Below are 24310 nucleotides of genomic sequence, written 5' to 3' on the forward strand. Positions count from 1 at the left end.
AATTTGCCATCAGCATATCAAATCCGCTTATAAGATATGATGGAAATTCCTCTTGATATACTAGTAGCAGCAAACTGAGTCTACAGACACTTACTACTATGAGTAGTCATATTTGAAATCAATGCGAATACTCATAATACCAAACACTAAGCACAGCAGTAGTTGTATGCAGAATTGGACTCTAAGTAGCTGGAAAAAATTTTGGTTAGTTTTTATTGCTTTTTCTTAAATGCCACCTGTTTTAATCTATAGCACTGCAGCACGGAGCAAAACACTATTAAACCATAGAGACCAATAAACTGGAAGTTATAAAATATAAAAGGGGAGCAGAGTGAGGGACTGAATGGAAAATAAGCCAAGCTTTTTTAAAAAATGGGTGTCATCAGTCCATATTTAGCTTTAGGCACCTATTTTTGTAAATCTGTGCCTGATGCAGTGATTTTCACCTTCAAAGATCATAAAGGGTAAAATATATGTATATAAATAATAATATAAATGATTTAGAAATATTTGTATAAATTATACAAGTTATCAATTACAGCATTTCAATATTTCACTAAAATTGTTAATTTACCTTGAACCTTTAAGTCATCACTGACAAATGTAGTTCCTACTAGAAGTAGAACAATATGTGTAGTAAACTGGTTTGATTAAATCATACAAATTGGCATATAAATTTAAAATACTGTTGCCTTATTTTTTTTAATTATTGCAAGATATAGGCTAATATTTGGTTGCGAGGCACTAGTCTGAAACACTTAATAGATATTCTAGTAATCAGTTACAAAGCATTCACCAAAGGCAGAATGTTAAAGTATTTATTCTGTGCAGTGCATGTAAAGGGTACATTTACGTATGTAAAGTATAAATCTATAGCTACACTCTTAATATTAGAGTTCTTTACTCCACCTGTAGAAGCATTCAATTTGGGATGCTTTAATCTGGCTCGTGGTGAGTATCTCACATTATGCTCTCATGCAGACTTGCTCTTTCTTTCTGAAATTAAAGGTGTCTAAACTGAAAGTACATGTTCAGTTTTTTTATCCATAGACATTAGTTAGAAGATAATTGAAAGGACAAAAGATTTTATTGATTGTTTTTAGATATCCAGGGTGAAAGTACATGTGTAATTTTTTCATAGATATTGTTTACAACATACTAGATATTTGTAAGGACAAAGGTAAAACTTTGTTGATTGTTTTTACATGTGTCTTTAAGTGTTGTCAGTCTATTCCTTTCCACCAGGGCCATTACCAGCCGCCCACGATACAAAGTCGTGGGAGCAAAGCTGTGGGGGTGGAAAAATGAGCGGGAAAAAGGTAGGAGGTGCGAATATGCTTGTTTGGATCAGGTGCCTAAATGCCTGCTTACAGTGATGCTTTCCAGTATACATGAGAAATTCTGAACTTTTGAAGAAAATACCATATAATTTCTGCAAATCATTCCATGCTGTAATCTCCTGGAGCTAAGGCAAGAAGGCAATACTAAAAGTGAATCCTTATTAGGCTGAAGTTTCTAGGGCTCAGGTTTTAGTCCCATTTGGAGCTAGATCTCAGGTTCAAATTTGATGGTTCTAAAATCTCAAAGGTAGCTCTTGAAATATTTCTGCCATCTGGGAATATTTAATCTGTAGATTCCAAGATCATCTAGTCTGACCATCTGTATAACACAGACCATAGAACTGCCTTGAAATAATTCCTGTTTGAACTAGAGTATCGAAAAGAATTGACACTGTTGGAGAATGTTTTGGATTGGAGAGTCCAAATCAGTTTCTTTAACTTTGAGAGGGAGGAAAAGGAGTTTGGTTTTAAGTTATAATTTTGGCTCCTCTTGAATTTATAGGTAACTTTTTTATGTCTGACTGGGAGCATGGTTTTTATTTTTGTATTGTCCTGGCAAATACAGGGCCTGATTCTACCCCCTTACTTAAACTGAGTAATTACCTTACTTTCCCCTCCATGTATTAGAGATGTAGCCTGCACAATACCTTAATCCACCTAGATGCCTATCTGTGCTAATTTGCCAACATGTTTTCTTGAAGTAACACAGGGTAAAATCCTGTCCCCATTGAAGTTGATGGGAGTTTTGTCACTTTAATAGGGTCAGGATTTCCCTTAGCTGATTTCTCCTATTAGATATGCCTAAGAACAGACCACACGTCAAAATGTTCTAACTTGTACCTATGGGTAAGTTAGAAGATGGAGCTGCGCTAAAGAGGATACTGATAGGAAGGTAATGGCTTCCAAAATGCTTAGATTGCTGTATGATCTCTCAAGCTTTGGTGTCTGGTAACTCTGTTCTAAGGTGAGCATATTGTTATGGAAGTAAAAACAAATGCTTGATAACTCTAACTCTCTATAACTTTCTTTATAACTCTTCAGTGCTCCTAAATGCTGTCCCCAATACCCAGTCACCCTGGCTGAGCATGAGACTGAAGTGAGTTACACTGGAGTCAGCATATGCCCAAATTTCAGACCTCTTCTAGGTGGAGCCAACTCTCCCAAAGCTCTACATTTGTTCTGCTTTGAAAGGAAGGTTAGGCTGAGAAACAGTCTTGGAGTGCATCACTAATGAGCACAACATATGCCTATAGCCAGGTGTCGCACAGTTTCTAGTTGGGCAAAGGATCCATCTCCCTTATTGTCAGGTAGTCCCATATTAATAGCTCTCTTTAATTACTGAACATAATGTGGCCTTTAAAAATGCCTGTTTTGGAAAGTGTTTTGGAAACAACATCTGCAATGAATTTTGTGTGACCGCATCAAGAAGTTGTTGGAAACTTGAATCATAACTTTCATCGAATGAGGAAACACCTCAACAAATGACACAAACCAAAGTATTGTGTTAAAAAAAATTTCACTTCATCTTTTTTTGATGCTGACTGTGTGGATTTTCTTTATTTAACCAGTTGAGATTTTGGCTGAAATCTCTTTAAAACTCTTTAGGCTGCTGTTATGAATCTTTTCAAAGAGATCCTGCCTGGAGTCAGGGAAATTCTCTCCAGTGCCACAACTTCTGATGTCCATGCATTGCTCAGCTGCATGTTGGAGAAAGATGTTATATCCAAGGAATACCATCAGACCTTACTCCAGGAAAAAGACAGAGAAGACCTAGCAAGGAAGATATCTCTAACACTTGTGGAAAAATGGGACTTGTGTTTGAACACCTTAGTTCCTCTCCATTGTTTAAAACTGTACACTAAGATGCCACAAGACATCACAGATAATGAGTCATCTCTGAACAGGGGTATAGCTGGTAAGTTTGCTTTTTATTTTACATTTATTAAACACACTTTTCAAAATTTCTTCCGTTTACATTCTTCCCTTTAATTTCTTCCCTTTGTTGTATGGCTGTTTGATTTGGTACAGTGGTGTAGATGTGCATAGTAATATAATAGATGTAGGATGAGGAAGAGAGACCAAAATGCCATGTGACAATAATTTGAGTTTGTAAAATAAACCCTCCCTACGGTAGCTAAGTAGATAATTTTTATAATCAAGACCTATTGAAAACGTCTCATTTGTGCCCCTTTGTAGGATCAGAGACAGTGTGCAATGGGAGTAGAAAGAAGATATTAGAGACTATGATTAGGGCAGTGCTTCTCAAACTGGTTCAGAGATTCAGGAGCATTTTGCTGGGCTGGTCCATGGTGACTTGGTCACATGGTGCAAGCTCCATCTCCTGTAAGTTTCTAGGTTCTTTACTGCAGAACCAGCATGCCCATTAGGGGCAAAACTAATAGCCTTCTCCAGGGACTGATGCAACCAAAAGTGGGGGAGGAGAGGAGTGCATAAGCACCCATGGGGCTAGAGCCAAAAGCTTCATGAATTAGGCTATGTCTATACTATGGACCTTACAACAGCACAGCTGTATTGTTACAGCTGTGCCACTGTTAGGTCTCCTATGTAACTGCTCTTTGCCAGTGCGAGAGAGCTCTCCTGCTGACATAATTAAATCACCTGAAATGAGCAGTGTTAGCTATGTCAGCAGGTGAGCCTCTCCTGCCGATATAGCACTTTCCACACCAGCACTTTTGCTGGAGAAACTTATGTTGGTCGGGGTGTGGTTTTTTCCACACCCCTGTCCGACAAATGTTTTCCCGACAAAAGCAGTAGTGTAGACAAAGCCATAGTCAGTGAGCAGCAGGGGGAGACAAAACAGAGACCCAGTGGATTTGGGTAGGTTAACTAATTTGACTTTCAAGGTTGACCCATCACAGGGATGGTGTGCTGTAGGATGGTAGATGGAAGTTGCTCAGATGTTCAGTCTCCTCACCACTGGCCCCTACTATACTAAAGCTAGATAAGCCTGGCGTAAGGAATAATAGAATGACAAGATCCTGGCAAACTTCAAATGTATCTAAAGGGGAAAGACAAATTCAGTTTGGAGTAGAAATATCAACTCTGAGAGAACATAAAAGGAACAAAAACAGTATTAGATGGAATCAATACTACCACTGCTGAAAGCACCTTCATCCATGGGGTATAGCTGGGTAAATCGTTACCCTCGCAGGGCATCATTTTGGATACCATTTCTGAGGATGGGATAAAAGTACCAACTAAGAACAAATTACCAGGAGAAGCTGCCAATCCCTTTGCTCTGACAGAAGTATTATTTTACAGATTGTTTGTGAGAAAGGAAATATTAGGTTCCTAATAGGAAATTCTTAAATATATACTTATACACACAATCAGACTGAATGCAGAGGATTCATACTTGAAAAGTAGAGTACCTACAATAAATGTAAGGAAAAGAGCTATTAAGGTTAACCATTTGGGTTTCTGGGTTTTAGCACTTTAATTAATGGGTCTGCACACTTCATTCCCCAAACAACTTTCTAGCAAAGACCCTATAACTGGCCCCCACTTCTCCTTCTGAAATAATGGCACTTGAAGCTGCTGGACAAGAAAACTTTGCAGCTTCTCCACTTCTGAAAATATCGGGCAATCTCCCCATGTTTAGTTCTGACTCTTGCTTTATTGACAATCTCATTGATAGAATTTCACAACTTTCTTTTTCCTGAATGAGTGTACTATCATAGCCGGTGTATAAATGTTCTAGAACAATTAGTTTAATGTCTGTTCCATGTGGCCGCCAGAGAAAAAGTTTCAATTTTCTGTATAGAATCATAGAAATGTAGGGTTGGAAGGGACCTCAAGAAATCCTCATGTCCATCCCCCTTCGCTGAGGCAAGACCAAGTAAACCTCTAGATGCATTAGCTAATATTTCAAATAAATCTCAGCTTTTATGTATTAAATCCATACTCTACATCCTTCAAATCAAGGAGTTCTGTCTTCCAGCCAGAGGCAGCAGCAACTACAGCAGTTCTCATGGGGGATCTGAATCTTAACATCCAATCCTTTTGGGCTGAAAAAATAATCTTTTGATAGCTGGGTGTTAGGGTGACCAGACAGCAAGTGTGAAAAATTGGGACAGGAGGTGGGGGGTAATAGGAGCTTATATAAGAAAAAGACCCCAAAATCGGGACTGTCCCTATAAAATCGGGACATCTGGTCACCCTACTGGGTGGTCTTTTTTTAGCCTTAGCTCTGCCTTTCAGAGCTCTAATTCGACCCGTGAGGTACAGCTACAACATTAGTTACTGTCACTATTTTACCAAAATGGAGTGCAGATCTGGATCCTAGTTTTGGTTATAAAATCAAAATGCTAGTCTATTTAAGCCAAAATAATAATAATTTCCAAAGTGGGCAGCGAGCACAAGCAAAGCCAATAGAATAAGTGTGTAAACGATGGCAGATAAGATGTAAAAGAGACTAGGAGAGTTAAAAGCCGAATTCACAAAACCTAATTAGAGAAGTGTTTTAGGAGTATGTCTGAAAGAGAAAGTTATGGACCCACTAATTTACCAGGGGAGTAAAAGGAGCAATCAAAGAGGATAAGGGCACAAAACGGGGTGGGAGGGATTATTAGACATGGAAGGAATTCCCTGCCAGATTTGAAAGATTAGGACTGTTAAACAGGAGATGAATAGGAGTTGACATAACTGACACTACATTGTTTTTGACATTCTTCTATTGGGCAATCCATGTTTATTTCATAATGAAAGTAAAAGAGGACACTTATTGAAATGGAAAGATAACAAATTTCAGATTGATAAAAGGAATTTTTTAAATATAAAAATTACCCTCTGGAATTCACTGACCAGACATTAGGGGAAAGAGCTTAGTAGGATTTAAAGAAAAGATAATTTCTTATGGAGAAAAATATCTGCTTTTACACTTGTCAGGATAAACTTATAAAGGGGAGCACCCTTTCTTTTTCAGGATGTAAGTCGACCCTTGTCCACCTGCCCACCCTCCGCACAAATACTGTTTGCAGAACAGACTTCCCCATGGACATGTCATCACATAACTGACCACTATGGAGGTCTGACTCCTTCCTCTGAAGTGCCTGGTGCTGGCCACTGTTGGAGATAGGATCTTTCTAGATCCTGGTAATACCCATTACCATTGAATCTGAGCACCTCAAGTGCTAACAGATTTATCCTCTTCCCCACCTGTGAGGTATGGTAGCATTATCCCCATTTTACAGATGGGGGAATTGAGGCACAGACAATGAGCAACTTGCCTACAGTTACTTGGGAAGTTTGGAATTCAGTTCCCAACTCTGTCACAATCTCCTGATTCCCAGTTCAGTGCCTTAATCATAAAACCATCCCCAGACTGGTAGACCATTAATCTGATTTCAGCAACTCCCTTCTGCATTTCTCAATGCATATTGCTTTGTACCAAAATAGGGCATAGGGTTTGCAAATAGCAATCAATTACCATTAACTTGAGCAGTTCACTGCTTTTGTTCTCAGTTAGTCCTTGTAATGTTTTTCTCTCAATTTCTAGTCTCTGCCTAGCAGTTCCCTTTTCTGTGGTTTCCTGTGTAAGGGACTTGTCTTTTTATCACCCGTCCACACAGGCATAGCTATAAAATATGGAATAGCTGTATTTGAGGAAGTTGTAGCAGCAGCAGGGTGTGGTTGCACTGGGATGTTTATCTCCTTCCAAAGCTGAGTAGAGCAGAAGCATGTAGGAAGCTGCTGGCCTGTCCTTTGTCCCTAGCCTGTCACACTGCACCCAGAGTTTTTCAAGCCCTGGCCCCAGGGCCTGGTTTATTAATTTGAATACAAAACTGTCAACCAAAGTAGGATGCAGGGACTCTCAGGAGCCTTTCCCCCTGCTCCAGGGAAGGGCCGGCTCTACAGTTTTCGCCACCCCAAGCAGCGTGCCGAATTGCCACCGCGGGGGGGAGGGGATAGTCCCTGCGCCCTTAGAGCGGCAGGCACGTTTCTGTGGCTGCGGCAATTCGGCGGCAGCTTCTATGTTTAGCTGAAGCCACCCCGGTCAGCTAAACATAGAAGCTGCCGCTGAATTGCCGCCACCGTGGAAACGTGCCTGCCGCCCTAAGGGCACATGGACTGCTCCCCCCCCCGCCCGCGGTGGCTATTCGGCGCGCTGCTTGGGGGCAAAACAACAGGGACTGCCGCCCCTTGCAGATTGCCGCCCCAAGCACCAGCTTGGAATGCTGGTGCCTGGAGCAGGCCCTGCTCCAGGGACTTCTACAGGAGTCCACTTGCTTCCTGTGGCTTCCTGATGTATCTAGTTGCCCTGCCACGGGAATCTAAAATTCACTCTACTTGCCAGTTTGGGAGCATACATTCAAATCAATCAAGGGACATAGTCATCTTAAAAATGACATTACTTGCTGAAAATGTACATGTTACAGATTCTATTCTAGTATTGTAACAGTAGGTGGAGAAAATATTTATGCACTGGTACGTTTAAGGATTATCAGTTTCCCATCTGGGTGGGTCTTTCGCACAGCAGAACAGGAAACAAAAAAAAATTAAGGAAATAGGAAAACATGATTGCAAAAATCACGCAGCATCACAGCGGTACCAACCATGGGGCTGTTATAGGTCCTGAAACCACCTTTAACTCTTTAAATTGACTAGTTTTCAAGACTGTCCCTCAAATCTGATTGTTGTGTATTTTTGCACTTCCAGTGGCTGTGATGAGCCTGAAATCCAGTAGATACAAGTAGCCCTTGATGTAATTGCATCAAGTTCCAACAGGTGGATGTTCAGTTAACACAAATTCTAAATACTATAGATACCACATAGCATGCATGATTCATACATGGTATAATACTTGTATGTGTTCTTTGGCTGTTAGCGGGAGACGCTTGTTCTGGGGAGTGAATCTAAATAGACTGGCATAGTGCCTGATTTTTAAAATACTTTCACTTTTGCTAGACTGTTGTTGTGACCATTTGGTGAGATGCAAGGTAAGAAGGCTCCCCATGCTGCTTAATTTACTCTTATTCATGCACTATTTGAAACAATGCAACTTTGGGACAGAGTTGAATTGAACAGGATTGTAACTGGGCTCTAACTTCTTGGGAAACTGGTTAAGAAAAGTTTCTTTGGCCCATCAGGGGTCACTTCTTCCCACTGTAACTTATAAATGAGTGTTTGAAAAATTGATTGATATGTTACAGGCTTCTCCCCTCCTTCTATTTTTGGAGAGGAATGGAAGAGAATAAGGGAGGAGAGAATATATTGCGGGTGTTGGTAAAAAGTTTTCGTGCTGTGATCTGTGCTAGAAGGAAGTGACTTCCTCTTGCTTTTCACTCTGGGATTCCCCACATTGATTTAACTCCAGCCTCGTTACTTTCTGCTATTATTTATTTGCCCAGAAAGATTCTTTCTTTTCCACTTACTTTCATTCTGCACAAGCAGTTGCTAATGGTAGCAACTCTGGATTCTGCCCTGGGAAAGAAGCACAGAGTGAGCGAACAGGAACTGGACAGTTTCTGCAGGTCAGTTTCTCTTTGGCTCCTAAGTTCAATGCTGTTGCCCTGACAGAGGGTGGAGCATCTAGGTTTTGCAGAAAGGCTAGACTCTTGGCTCTATGTATCCTTGTGGATATTGCTTGAAAAATTGGTAGAGAGCAGCAGGTGAAGCTGCATTTGCCTATGGGGAGCTCCTGGCTATTTAGTCATGCCTCTGGCTTTGTGGTTAGTGACTTTTGGTGGATGGAAAGCTTGCTAGAACACGTCTTGTAATTTTTGGGGCAGGTAAGGGGGCACTAGGAAATCTTATGGATTTGGGGGAAAAATTAATTTCGAAAGTAAAAGTAGCAGTTCCAGGAAGGTTTCTTTATGAGCAATTACTAAGTGTGTGGCTTGTGGGAATTAAACCTTGTGTTTTTGGTAGGTGTGACTGGAGGACTGTGTTTCTCCCAGGCTCTGCCTGCAAGGGCCAATGCAGGCTGCTGCCAAGAGGCTGGGCTTTCTCGGTGGTATGAGGTGTCCTTTACTGCATCTGCTAAATGAACTGCATGGTATTGCTGTATTAATCTCGTGGGAACAAGAAAACTTTGAACAATAGTGATGTAGAGGAGCCAGAATTCTATTCCCAGATGACACAGTGACTCTAAATAACACATTGGGGGCTGAAGGGGGGAGAATAACTTCATGTCTGTGCCTGAGTTTAACCAAGATAAAGCTAGTAGCATTTCCCACCTCATAGTATTGGTGGTAGTGATGCTAACCTCATTGTAAAGCACTAAGTTCCTTGCATGGAGTTCCTAAAGAAGCATGAAGTGTAAATTACATCCCCATGGACATGTCTAATGGAGAATGTAACAGGATACACAGCAATCCTCATCCTCAGCCACACCAACTCCACGTCCTCTGGAGTTACAATAGCCATCTAATAATGCATAGGTTGCAGCAGGCCATCAGAATGAGATGGGAATCTGCCTCCCTCCAGTGCTCCTTTTGTTATAGGTTTCTAGCTAAGCAATCTCATCTCAAAACCTACACGACCTACAACAGAAAGAAGATGACAGAAAGAGACTTCTTGATGTCTTAAGTGTTCAGTATGTGACTTGTGAGTGTTGATGGCTCAGAAACATTCTAGGTACAGTGCCGCCAGACTGAGGATCAGCAAGTGCAGTTAACTTCTGTATCGGAGGCTGGTCAGTATTGTGTATGGCTTGCCTACACATGTCTATGAATCTTGCTTTGACTTGGATCACCTTCTCACCTTGCATTGTTTGAGTATCAAATATTTCTACAAACAAAGTTTGCTTCATGCAAGCATCAGCTAAAAGCACAATTCATACAATTGAAGTGATCAGTCAAAGTTTGAATGGCAAATTCCAAATGATGAATAATTTCCCTGAACAATTTGCAAATAATCTGTGGCTCAAATATATTAAACTATTAGATTTTCAATAGGAAAGGTAAAAATCGTGATCTGGTTGCCCAAAATTTGTTTAGAAAAAAATCAATGCATTAGATAAACTGTTAACAAATAGCTTACCCAATTTAGCATTGATTCCACTGAATGTTAATGGCTTATGGCAAGGCAATGCTTAAAGTTGAAGTTTTAGTTTGAATTTGTGCCAGTCTCTTTTTTTCAGGCAATTTCCTTTGCTGCTATTTTGATGTTTTCATATCCCTTTTTTGATCCTGTCTTGCATGGAGGGCCTAAGGTTCTTGTTTGCCGATTAATGGCATGAGATATCACAATTACTTATTGTCTATGTTTTTAAGTGTCATGCTGGCAGCAATCCTAATCCTCTAAATGGTGTGCAGTGTCTCTTCTGTTTAACATAGCTGTTCATAATGACAGACAGCAGCATGTCTGTAACAAGCACAGGGAAGGATAGTGGCTGTTAACCTCGAGTTCTAGGAGAGGAGTTTTGTTCATTGCATCAGTGCTTGTTTACTATGAATTGTTACATGGTCATCACATTTCATCAACTAGTCTGTGACAGCTGAAAGTCCAGGTCTTTTCCTCTGTCTTCAAAATGGCTTCACCCTTTTCTTTCATTTTACTAACTTGTCTCATCTGCCATGGAAGCACTTTCCTTCACCTACTGACTCCAATCTGCTTCCATCCATGGAGCAGTGCATGGGGAAAGCAAACTCTTAGCAGGCCTTCTGAGGAGCATCAGCCTACTTTTTGAGAGAAGACTGCCTTGTCCCCTCTATATAATCATGCCCTTTCATTTTATTAACATCAAATGACAGATTAGTAAGGGACGTGGTAAATCCTCCATTATTTGGAGTCTTTGAATCAAGACCAAATGTCTTTCTAAAACGTAGGCTATTGTTCACCCACAAATTATTGGGTTCAATGCACTGGTTGACATTCAGATGGCCTGTGTTATCTAGGAGGTAACACTAGATCATCATAATGCCCCCTTCTGACCTGAAAATTTGCAAAGGTCCCATCTTCTTGATTAGTCTAACAATATATTAAATGGGTTCACTCAGACTCTTAAAAATTTTAACTTGTTCAATTAATGAATTTATCTTTTTTCCCCCAGCCTTGCCAGTGGTTCTTTAGGTGGCTTTATTGTCCTTTTCTGGTAGCTCTTTTTTTAGCACTAGTCCTGTTAATGTCTCTCTAGCATTATAATTAAAATCAGTTGCAAGGATCATTATCCAGTGCTTCTTGGAGTGCCGGTAGGGTTGCCGTTACCTAGCACTCTGTCAGGCCTGTTCAGTTGTCAGTGTTGCTCCGTGTAATTGAAATAAGAAACTTCTATGTAAAATAAAATGATCTTATTCTGACCTCAGACTTTGCTGCAGAAGGTGCTAGACTGAGCCATGTGTTGGGGGCAGGGTTTAGGAGGCAGGAAACTGAAGGGAAATGTGGCAGAACAGGAGTCTAAATTCTTGGGGGAGTTATAGCATTGTGAGGGGCATGACACAGATGGGAGGGCATGAAGTTGGGCTTGGTGAGAGGCAAATGGAGAGGGTGCTTGGAGGCAGGGCATGAAGGATTGGGTGCAAGGAAACCTTAGGTCATAGAGGGGGATGTGGGCCTAGAGCACCTGCCTAGGGACCCAACTTCTGGAGCACAAAGAGATCAGAGTCCCAGCTTTCGTTTGAGTGAACACTGTGGGGACTAGAAAAAGCTTGATCTTGAGGATGTAGTAATCAGTGTCCCAGACAGACTGTCTGCAGATGCAGTCAAACCTTAACTTACCCTGTTCATCTTAACTCTGAATCCTCTGCACTGGGGGAGCCCCCCACCATCACCCAAGCAGAGAACTTATTTGTTGGGTGGCTTGTTGCTGCCATGCTATCATAGTGCTACTGATATGAGCTCTCAAGCTCCTCTCCTTCCCCCTCCCCCCCCCCGACCACAAGTTTTCTGCTGTGCAGTAGGATGCACTGCAGCGGCAAGCAAATCCCCTTGAGCCTTCTTTAATTTAAGTTTCTGCAAATCTTTTTAAATCAGAAACAAGACAATTTTCCAGTTCCTTACTAGCCATTGTTTGACTACTCGGCGGCATCTTGACTCAGCTGTTGTGGTTGCCTAGGAGGTTTGTGTGGGAGGAAATACGAATTGCACAAACGGCTTTTGTCTCCAGTGTTGTTAAGAAGACTGTCTTCTGAGATTACATCTATACTGCAGCCAGGGGTGTAATTTCTGGCTCAGGCAGACATGCCTTCTCTAGCTTTGATTGAGTTAGTGAGCTAAAAATAGCAGTGTAGGATTAAAGTTTGTGTGGGTACATCTACCTGAGCCAGAAATTATCCCTTCCCTCTCCCCTCACCCCCCCCCGGCCGCAGTGTAGACATATCCTGAGTGTGTAAACCCGGGCTGCAGTTAGGTGGGAGGAGGCGTCAGAAAATGCCTATGTAAGTCTGCCTCGGACAGTGTCAAAATAATGAATAATTGAACTTCCTGCAATTTATGGGAGCACTCAAGGAAGGGCATCCGCCTCGGTCTCCCAACACACTAATTCCTAGCTATGTTTATGCTGCACTCTGGCTTTATTGTGCTCAGGCATCTACTGGCAAATAAGGTGGCAGAAGTGGGTCCATTTAATTAATGTCTCAGGTCTTCCCAGATAATCCTGGCAATGATGCCCTACATTCAAATGCCCTACATTTCCCCATATTGAATTGCTGTTAAAATCAGGAAGTGTGAAATGTTCATTCCTCATTATTCCTACTGGAGTGAAGTTGACACACATTACAAATCTGAAATAACAACTCAATACTTTCAGTTTGACAATTTCCAATATAATCAAGTCTTTTTACACAGAAACTGCTCAGAGGAAGAAATAAAAAGCTTTCATCTAAAATGTCTCATGCTTAGTTGTAAACCAGAGGATGATTTTTGGAAAGTTTGAGGTTTGTGTGGGTACGAACAGAAGAGTGATTAAATATCAACTCATCTGTTCACCTAGATTTGCTCCCTGAGTCATTCTTGCTTTTTTTAATAAAGTGAGTTTATCTCTTCTGTGAACATTGCATTGCCAGTTGGTTCTGGAGGAATCAAGTATTCTATTCTGGCCAGCATATCATAAACAACTATTAACAAAGTTTTCACTGCAGGAGTTTGACTGGTGCGGATTAATGGGCCAGAAAAGCTTAGTTTTCATATTCCATGGCAAGTTTGCTGGGCTGATAGGGGAAAAAATATATAAAATGATTTGATACGGAAATTAACATTAAATAATAATAATAATAATAAAAAACATTGCACACCATAGCGCCATTTGAGTGTAACTCTCTGGCACAACCATATGGTAATCATATACTTTTGAAAATACTACTCTCTAGAAAAATTGATCATTGTCCAAACTTAAACCTCAGATTTTTAACTCAATGAAAATTGTGCGCTAGCCTTTACATTTACTTTTTTGCACTTTTACTTTAGTGAGAGTTCATTCATTTTAAATGTTACCATCTACAAGTCTTCTAGCATGTCAGCTTATTTCTGTAAGTAATCAAATATATTCAGCATTTTGGATAGGACATATTCCATAAGCTCATCTTTACCTGTGACATTAATGTCCTATCACCAGCCAAGTATTTTGATCTGTTAATCTATATTATTGTATCTTATTGCTTATATCTTGCAAATACTTGGCTTTACTAATTAATAGAAGCTTTAAAGGGATTATTCCAATATTATATATGCAGGCAACATTGTGAATTTTATGTTGGAGACCCAACATCGTGTCTACCCTTTCCTTGGATATATTTGAGCTCCTACCCATCTCCAACCCTATCCATCACTGATGCTACAGAGGAAGGAGACTAAAAATACCCCAAAATACTTTTGAGGGGGTGAGGGTAAAACCCCTTCCTGACCATTCCATGAGACTGTCTGAAGCCCTGAAGCATGAGCTTTAGGAATATAATCAATGAAAACTAGTGCATTAGGCTTTACACTTACTTTCTTGAAGTCTTTTGCAGTGGAGATTAAAGATAATCTAGGCATGGCCCAACACTTTAACAAATACTTTGCCTCAGTTTCTAATAAGACTAATAAAGAGCTTAGAGGTAGTGACAGAGTGGCTAATAGGAATGAGGGTGTGGAAGTAGACATTACTACATGCACGGTGGAATGAAACTCAAAAAGTTTAATGGGACTAAATTGGGGGGGCCTGGGTAATCTCCATCCAAGAATATTAATGGAACTGGCACATGAAATTGCAGGCTCAATAGCAAGGAATTTTAATGAATCTGTAAACTCCCTGCTTCTCCCTCTCCCTCCTACAGCGCCTCCTGCATGCCACGGAGCAGCTGATCCGTGACAGGTGGAAAGTGCTGCGGGTGGGGGAAGTTGGCTACTGGAGCACCCACTGAGTCAGTGCCTATGACTGGGATGACCTTATGGACTAACAACAAGAATTTTTGCTGTAAACTGTGGATTTATCAATTGGAAGAGACAGAGGAGAAGACAGACCTGGGTGTATTGGTTGATCACAGGATGACTATGACCTGCCAATGTGATGTGGCTGTGAAAAAGGCTAATCCAGTCCTAGGATGCATTAGGTGAGATATTTCCAGTAGAGACAGGGAAGTGTTAATGCCATTATACCAGGCACTGGTGAGACCTCATCTGGAATACTATGTGCAATACTAGTCTTCATGTTTAAGAAAGATGAATTCAGATTGCAACAGGTGTAGACAGGGGCGGCTCTAAGAATTTGGCCGCCCCAAGCAGGGCAGCACGCCGCAGGGGGCGCGCTGCCGGGCACCGGTCCCACGACTCCACGGGACCTCTTGCAGCTGGTCCGCAGCTCCGGTGGAGCTTCCGCAGTCATGCCTGCGGGAGGTCCACCCGAGCCGCGGGACCAACAGACCCTCCGCAGTCATGCCTGAGGGAGCTCCGCTGTCCCGCAGCTCCGTGGGACCTACCGCAGGCATGACTGCGGAAGGTCCGCCGCAGCCGCCTGCCGCCCTGTGGGTAAAATGCCGCCCCATGCGCACACTTGGCGCGCTGGGGTCTAGAGCCAGCCCTGGGTGCAGAGAAGGGCTATTAGAATGATCCAAGAAATGGAAACCTACCTTATGAGAGGAGACTAAAAGAGCTTGGCTTGTTTAGCCTAACAAAAGTTGGCTGAGAGGAGATATGATTGTTCTCTATAAATGCATCAGAGGGATAAATACCAGGGCGGGAGAGGAGTTATTTAAGTTATGCGCCAATGTGGACACAAGAACACATGGGTATAAACTGGCCATCAATAAGCTCAGGCTTGAAATTAGGCAAAGGTTTCTAACCATCCGAGGAGTGAAGCTCTGGAACAGCCTTCCCAGGGGAGCAGTGGGGGCAAAAACTGGCTTCAAGTCTGATCTTTATAAGTTTATGGAGGGGATGATATGATCATTTTGCCCACAATGGCAAGTGATCTGCAGCTGATAGCAGCAAATATCTCCAGTGGCCGGTGATGGGACACTAGATGGGGAGGGCAGTGAGTTACTACAGATAATTCTTTCCCAGGTGTCTGACTTGTGTGTCTTGCCCATTTGATCAGGGTCTAAGTGGTCACCATATGTGGGATCAGGAAGGAACTTTCCTCCTAGTAAGATTGGCAGAGATGCTGGGGGCTTTACTCCTTCTCTGCAGCATGGAGCATGGGTCACTTGCAGCTTTAAACTAGTGTAAATGGTGGATTCTCTGTAACTTGATTTGTGGACTTCAGTAACTCAGCCAGGGTGGTGGGTGGGCGAGGGTCTGTAGCCTGCAATACGCAGGAGGTCAGACTAGATAATCCTGATAGTCCCTGTGACATTCTATACCTTGGGGGAGCATGCTGTAACCCCCATATTCCTCATTTTCATGTAATCATGATCTTACGTACAAAGCATGCCTTGTAAAGTATAAAGGGAAAGGTCCTGATCTACTGAAAGTCATTTCTCTACCCATATATGTGTATCATTAATGCATATATCAGAGGGGTAGCCGTGTTAGTCTGGATCTGTAAAAGCAGCAAAGAATCCTGTGGCACCTTATAGACTAACTGACGTTTTGCAGCATGAGCTTTCGTGGATGAATACCCACTTCTTGCATCCGAAGAAGTGGGTATTCACCCACGAAAGCTCATGCTGCAAAACGTCAGTTAGTCTATAAGGTGCCACAGGATTCTTTGCTGCTATTAACGCATATGAAGTAATGAGAATTGTGTAGTATGGTTGTCACTAAACATGCTGTAAATTGGGGGAAATCAGTCAGATATTAGCTCCCCAGAGGCAACAGCAGGGAAAGTAACCAATGCCCGGGTGGGGTGTCAAACAATCCATCAACAGCCATTGTCCAGCAAGGGAGCTACAATGCAGTGACTCACCTGCATGAGACCTCACCAGGGGAATTGCTCAACCTTGCTTGGAGAGACTCAGTAATGCTCACCTGACTCTGAAGGTGGGGGAGGCACAGCCAAGAGGGAGGAAAGGAAGAGACATTTGGCATGTTCTTCCTCTCTCTTCCACCTCCATCTACAGACATCACCACCATGCAACTGAAGTGCTGATCAAAGGGGAAAGCCTGGCTGAAGAGCAACCAGCCAGCCTGTGGTGAGAAGCATCGAAGTTTGTAAGGGCATTGAAAGTGTTAAGATCAGCTTAGAATGCATTTTGCTTTTATTTCAAAAAAAGAATAGAAGTACTTGTGGCACCTTAGAGACTAACAAATTTATTTGAGCATAAGCTTTTGTGGGCTACAGCCCACTTCATCGGATGCATAGAATGAAACATATAGTGAGGAGATATATCCACATACAGAGAACATGAAAAGGTGGGAGTTGTCCTACCAATTCTAAGAGGCTAATTAATTAAGATGATCCGATGAAGTGGGCTGTAGCCCACAAAAGCTTATGCTCAAATAAATTTGTTAGTCTCTAAGGTGCCACAAGTACTCCTGTTCTTTCTGCAGATAGAGACTAACACAGCTGCTACTCTGAAACCTGTTTTCATTTCATTTGACCAAATCTGACTTATGCTTTGACTTATAATCACTTAAAATCTATTGTTGGAGTTAATAAATCTGTTTTGTTTATTCTACCTGAAGCAGTGTGTTTGGTTTGAAGCGTGTCATAAACTCCCCTTGGGATAACAAGCCTGGTACATATCAATTTCTTTGTTAAATTGACCAACTCTCATAAGCTTGCAGAGTCCCCTGGGCATAACTGGACACTGCAAGACGGAGGTTCCTAAGGTTGTGTCTGGAGCCAGAGATATTGGCTATTGTCATTAAGTTGCACAGTCCAAGGATCAGCTTACATGCCAGATGCTGTGCGTGAACAGCCCAGGAATGGGGGTTCTCACAGCAGAGCAGGGTAAGGCTGGCTCCCAGAGTCAAGGATTGGAGTGACCAAGCAGATCACTGGTCCAGATAACATCAGAGGGGAATGTCACAGTCCCTTCTACCCTTTCCAAGAGTACCCAGAGGCACCTTGCTACCACCTACCCTTAGTGGAGACCTCTCTGAACCTGCCAGGTCTCAGCTCCCTGACTCTCTCAGCCACAGGCAACACAAACGCTCCCCTCAGCCCACACAGGCTCTGCTGTCCCTTGTGCAGGTTAGAGATAACCACACTCCAGCCCTGAGTTCTCCAAGCATCCCCCTGCAGTGTCTAGTCCCTTTGCCACTGGACCCTTACAGCATTACCAGGCCTGCTCTACGCACAACTTACTAGTTATGCATCAGAACACTGCTCCACTTAACCCAGCACGCAGATTTGCTTTTAGAGAAAGCAAGTATACATAGAGATTCATGGGACAGCAAACAGAAATACTGGAAACAAAGCGTTACATATAAATAAATCCTTTCACACATTCTTGAGCCTGAACTCAACTCACAAGATGCCTTCTGGTCTGATAAGAAGTAAGGGTGTGATTCTGTCACACAGGTCACAGAGTCTGTGACTTTCTGGGACCTCCACAACTTCTGCAGTAGCAGGGCTGGAGTAGCTGACAGCCCACTGGTGCTGCCAGAGCAGCTGACCGGCAGTCCGCCCTGGAGCCACTGGAGCAGTGGTCCCTGGGACACTGGAACAGCAACTAGAGCAATGCCCCCTCCCCTGGCAGTGCTCCCACTGTTCATTCCCTTCCTCCACCACCCAAGTATTTGAGGTAAAAGTTGCAGGTTGCAGGCTTCCGTGAATAATTGTTGTCCAGGGCTTGTCCCTGACTTCTACTAAAGATACCCGTGACAGAATCCTAACCTTACTGATATGGTACTGCTTACCTAAAGGCCTTCTCACAGCATTTTTCAACCAGGCTGAATGAGACCCTTCTTTCATGAGCCCCAACCCACTGGCAACTTGTCTCCCCTTGATGAAGGATGGCAGGGCATCTTTCTGTACCCCTCAAATATATCAGACCTTTGATCTTCATCTGAAACAGGGTGGATTTGATTTAAATCACTAGTCAGGAAGACTCAATTTAATCATGGATTGCTACATAAAACTGCATTCTTGTTGGTTGTTATAACCTTAATACATATTTTTCACAACTCAGAAATAGATGTATGTTTCATTTTTAGAAGGTATATATTATACATTTTTAAAGTGATTTATGGGCAAACAGGAAATAAAATTCAAAAGTTCGTGGGGCTTTTCCTGTCTACCTGTCCAGTGCATCCGAGTTCAGATTGCTGTCCAGAGCGGTCACAATGGTGCACTGTAGGATAGCTCCTGGAGGCCAATACCGTTGAATTGTGGCCACACTAACCCTAATTCGAAATGGCAATGTCGTTTTCAGCGCTACGCCCCTCGTCAGGGAGGAGTACAGAAATTGATTTTAAGGGCCCTTTATATCGAACTAAAGGGCTTCGTTGTGTGGCTGGGTGCAGGGTTGATTCGATTTAACGCTGCTAAATTCGAGATAAATTCGTAGTGTAGACCAGGCCTTGGAGTTCCGATGTTAGTTGCACGAGCAGAGAGAGCAGTCTGCTAATTCAGCAAACCTTGATGTTACTCATAATGATAGACCACAGGTATAGTTCAGCGACAAAGGCACTTGGCCCGGTTTAGTGCCCTTAAGGCACAGTCCTAATGACTCGCACAACTTGCACAAATACATTAACATGATTGCCCTGTGGCAAGGAGCAGTTCAGTCAGCAGCGGGAATCTTTGCTGTCCCTCAGCCACACAGAGGCCTGCACCCTGTAACCATTATGCACCCCATGTCCTCTGCCAGTTGGCACCAACAGGTCCTTGGATCGCAATATAACATAAACCAGTAGTAACACCTTCTTCCAGCCTCCTGACGTGCAACATTACCTCACATTTTCAGCTACCTGACAAGGTGTAACCTATTCCTCCTCCTGTGTGCATTGCTGCCTTCCTTTTTCTGGACCCTCAGTGTGTTATACTACCTTCAACTTGGAGCTAAATTCAGAGGTGATGTGTAAAGACAAGCAGGTATGGGTCTAAACTGAATAAGCATTTGTTTCCCCTACACCCACCTCCCCTCCATACCAGCAGTTATACCCGAGGAAAGTTAAGAGAGGCTGCATTATCTTTGCTGGCGAGTCCTCTCCATGTTGGGAAACCCCATAGGACAGACAGGTGCCAGCTAGAGCATTCTTTGCAATGCAGTCCCATTGGGACTGTACTGTCAGCAAGCAGAGGTAGAGATGCAGAGGGCCCCAGAGTTGTAAAGGCACAGGACCTCACATTAATTGCTCTATATCATGGCTACAGCATTCACTGCACCTGTGACCCCTCTTCTGGTCTCTCTCAAGGGCACCCCTTTAAGTGCTGGGGCCTACGCCTTCACTCTTCTCAGCGTGGAAGCCCTAGCTTCTCCCCGTCACAGACCCAGGTCCCTGAGCTATAAACATCCTTGTTCATCAACCGTGATTCCTCAGCAGCTCCAGCTGGGTTTGGCACCTGTTAGACTTCCCTTCAGAAGCTGTCACCAGTAGATAAATGCAGTGACCCAGAGCAGCTTCTTTAAAAAATATATATATATATTTATTTATAGCATTCAGAGAATAGAGTTCGAACAACAAAAGGCCTACATGCAAATGGCTTACCTAAAGCTTAGCATTTCCCTCAGAGCCTCCGGACATTCTCCAGAGTCTGTTTCCATGTGTCAGTCAGTTCTCCTTGAGCAGTTTCCTAACAACCCAGTCTCTCCCCCAGATTCTGGATTTTTATCTAGAGTTTTTTGTTTCAAGTGTGCAGGTCCCTCCTACCCCAGTCAAGGTGTTTGAGGCAGATTGGTCAAAGGGAATAGTTCAAAAGCGGTGACACCTGTATTGTCAGTTAAGTTCCAGTGACTGGGTTATATAAAGTCACTGCCTGCCTTCCTACAGACCTGCAGCAATCTTGTGCAGGAATTAATCCTTTGTACAGTCTACCAAACAGCGTAACACTCAAACAGAGGTACACAATAGTCATAAAACAAAATACAGCTATCTCCCATGTTCTTCACACTCTGTGAATCCATGTGGATTTGAAGGAAGGGGAAGCTGCCTTTTGTTGGCTAGAGTCCCGGTCTCTTCCATGAGGCAACCTCCTTCTCACAAAAGTTTCCTAGCTTCTTGGGTGTGTCGCTGTGTAGAATCACAATCTGGCCATGTGATCCTGGGGACCAAACATGCACCCTTTATATCCTTTTTCTTGGGTGCAATCCACTCTCTCTAATGCAGAGGAGAATGTTTCACTTTTCTTTGACTCAACCTGTTCTACCTGTGAAACTCTGGAAATAATAGTGCCTTGTGTTTGTGTTTATAAAACCACATCCCCTCACGAGGTTCCAGGAGACTGTGTTTAGCACTAGATCAGTGATTCCCAAACTGGGGTTCGCAAAATGTTACAGGGGGTTCTCGGGGAAAAAAATGGCGGACAGAGCTGTCCCTAGGGCCCCCGGGTGGCACAGGACCAGCAGTCCGGAGCCCCTGGACTTCCAAGAGCTAAGCAGATCAAAGCAAGCATGTCTATCGCACTGAGGAGATTTAAACGTCAAGACTCCTTATAAGAAATGGAAAGGGAGGTGGATATTTTTTTGCTGTTTTTAAAATGAAATAGGAAGCTAGCATTGTTTTTTAAATTATTATGAAGAACAAGTTTAAGCTTTGTTTGCATTGTTTGCCTGGACTGCTCAAGACCTGAATGCTTGTGTAGGAGGAACTCTTTGAGTTGGCTTCTTAAATACCTTCATGCTGTTTCACATCTGATACTCCTTGATGAAACATGGGAGCCTTGTCTTATAACAGGCTTATTCAAAGTGATACAAGCTACAAAAGTGAGATCTTGGAAAAGTGTTGCCATTTTCATAATGTAAAAAAAAAACTGTAAAGATAAATAATAATGAATAATAAATAGTGTGTAATAATCATGTCATAAAAACCAATTTTATATTTCCAAGATCATTGCTTTTATAATTTATACACAGATAAAGGAGCAAACCCCTGGAAATATTCATTTTGAGGAGGGGGTTAGCGAGACTTGACATTTTAGTTAAAGGGGTTCACAGGTTGTTAAAGTTTAGGAACCACTGCACTAGATGAATTCAGTAAAGGAAATTGTATAGCATACAGCTTCTTCTTTTTTTCTCTTGCTCTCTTTTTTTTGTTTTACTGTCACAACAAATTATAATCTACATTTTATTTTCTTAACTTCATTGTTGTTTTCAATGAAAGTTGAGTTAACTGCTCTGCTTTCACTTCTAGGTCAGGCACTAGCTGAAAAGGTCTGTACAGTGTCTAAAGAGCCACATTCATCACTGTCTGTGTTTGCTATCTACACAACATTAAGGATGCAAGAACCTTGCAGCCGCAGTTGGGCTCCAGATGACCACATTTGCTAACTATGTATTTACAAACACGCAAAGCCTAGCTGTATATATACACTGCCGCTCTGCTAGGTTTTGTTGGCTTCTGCAATACAAGGCAGGCAGGCTCACTAGTGGTCTCCCAAATGATTTAAAGGGATACTACCCAATTCCTCTATTTTACGCTAGCCTGTGAGGTAAATTAGGATTACTTTTTTTATGGCAATTAAGGTTTCCAGTTGATTCTTTTTCAAAGAAAAAATGTAGTGATGAGACTAGCACTTAATGTTTAGATTTAAAGTTTCTGAACAGCAAATCCTACATTTTAGAGCAGTTTTGCAAAGAAATTTTTATACTTAACACTTGTGATTGGCCTGTGCATAGGTTTTAGTGAGACAAGAGGGTGCACAGAATTTCTCTCCACTCCTACCTCCCCACACTTCAAACCTCCTACTTGAAAACCAGCCATCCAGGCAGATCCTGTGCTTAGAGAAGTCCCTACTCCTCCCTCCAACCTCCCCGATACTCAAATACCAGATCTCTCATCATTGTCTCAGCCCCCTTGTGCTGCATTGGGGAAACACAGGTTCTCTGAAATGTGACACTGTCATTTGAAGTGAACTTCCTTCCACAACTGTGTCCCTGATCACTGAACCTCTAGGTCTTTTCCATGTATTCCGTGCTCTGTTCCCTTCTTACTCATGATCTCTGTTCTTTCCTCACTCAACCTCCTCCCTTCTCAGCAGCAGTGTGGTCTGTCCCACCATGCAGTCATTTAAATCAAAGGTGTGTGAGCACTGCTAATAAAATGTATACACCTGTTTTCTCTGGTCAGTGCTCTGTACCTGCTGCCTGTAACATATGCATAGAGGGCAACATGGCAGACCTGAGGACATAGCAACCTACACAGAGCTTTCAGTCCATAGGAAGATAGACAGGCACAATGGTGGTGGATGTCCTACTATGACAATTTGGGGACAGTGTCTGTACAGCTTATGAATTCTTATTGGTATTTGGGAAGTTGTTCTTAGGAAATCTGCTGTGTCATGGAATGCCTCTGTGTATCCATTATTGCTGACAAGCCTGTAAGCTGGTCTCTGTCTGACTAGCGGCCATGGAGACTAGTTAACCTTAACAACTGTACTCTGACCGGGGCGGCTCTAGCAATTTCGCCGCCCCAAGCACAGTGGCACGCCGCGGGGAGCGCTCTGGCGGTCGCCGGTCCCGCAGCTCCGGTGGACCGCCTGCAGATGTGCCTGTGGGAGGTCCACCGAAGCCACGGGACCAGCGGACCCTCCGCAGGCACACCTGCGGGAGGTCCACCGGAGCCACCTGCCGCCCTCCTGGCGACCGGCAGAGCGCCCCCCGTGGCATGCCGCCCCAAGCACGTGCTTGGCGTGCTGGGGCCTGGAGCCGGCCCTGTCTCTGACCAGTCAATAGATATGCTAAGGAGATCGGCTGGAGCTGGGAGAAGCCATTTCTAGATTCTTGGGTTTGGAGAGTGGGAAAATTAGCAGCAGCAGCAGCACAAAGGAACTAGGTGGTGGTGGTGGGATGTATGAACTCCAGGGCCTCACAGAGAAACTCAGGAAGCTTTGGATAGAAGGAGAAGGGAACAGTTGGGCAATGTTTTGTAGCAGGGATTTAGCTAAAGATCATCCAAGATCAGAGAAAACAACCTGACTTAGAGGAGGAGGAAAAGATGCTCCATGTTTCAGAAGTCAAGTCATGAGCTGCAGCAGAAGCATCCCAGACAACACCCCCACAGGACCCAGATTCCAGCCCAAAGAACGCTTCAGAGTGGTGGTAATCTGAGACAAAGAAATGTGTGCTGGGTTTATTGTTGTTGCACGGGTTTCTGCATTTCTCGTTCTTTTAAAGAAAAAGTAATGGTGTTTTAGAACCCTGTGCAAAATCTATCTTAATGTGTTTTATGTGTCACACCTATTGTATGCTCTTGAGGAGTTAACCTGTGGTCCCACAACACCCACATGGCTGGAGTAGAGCAGCAGTTCTCTAGTGCCTACCATCTTAATATCTCAATGCTTGATGTCAGAAGAAGTAGCAGACATTCAATGCCTTTAGGATCTGGTTTTTGAAAGTGAAATATAAACAGACTGCTACAACATCCTTGTTTGAATAAGCAGCATTCTGTTTGACAGATTTCAGTACTGCCTGCTTTAGAGTAGATTTGATGGTAGAGGCCATGACAAATTATCAAAGTTATAAACTATTGATAAACATCCTTTACTT

General features: G+C 42.8%; 1 protein-coding gene across 1 annotated transcript in view; it reads left to right on the forward strand.

Moving 5' to 3' along the window:
* Positions 1-2954: 2954 nt before the first annotated feature.
* CIITA (class II major histocompatibility complex transactivator) overlaps positions 2955-24310 on the forward strand; it is a 58919-nt gene continuing 37563 nt past the window's right edge. Inside the window, exon 1 of the mRNA XM_044979916.1 lies at positions 2955-3255. Coding sequence (XP_044835851.1) covers positions 2955-3255 — 301 coding nt within the window. The remainder of the gene's footprint in view (positions 3256-24310) is intronic.

This window comes from Mauremys mutica, chromosome 11 (genome assembly GCF_020497125.1).
Source record: "Mauremys mutica isolate MM-2020 ecotype Southern chromosome 11, ASM2049712v1, whole genome shotgun sequence".
Classification (NCBI taxonomy): Eukaryota; Metazoa; Chordata; order Testudines; family Geoemydidae; genus Mauremys; species Mauremys mutica.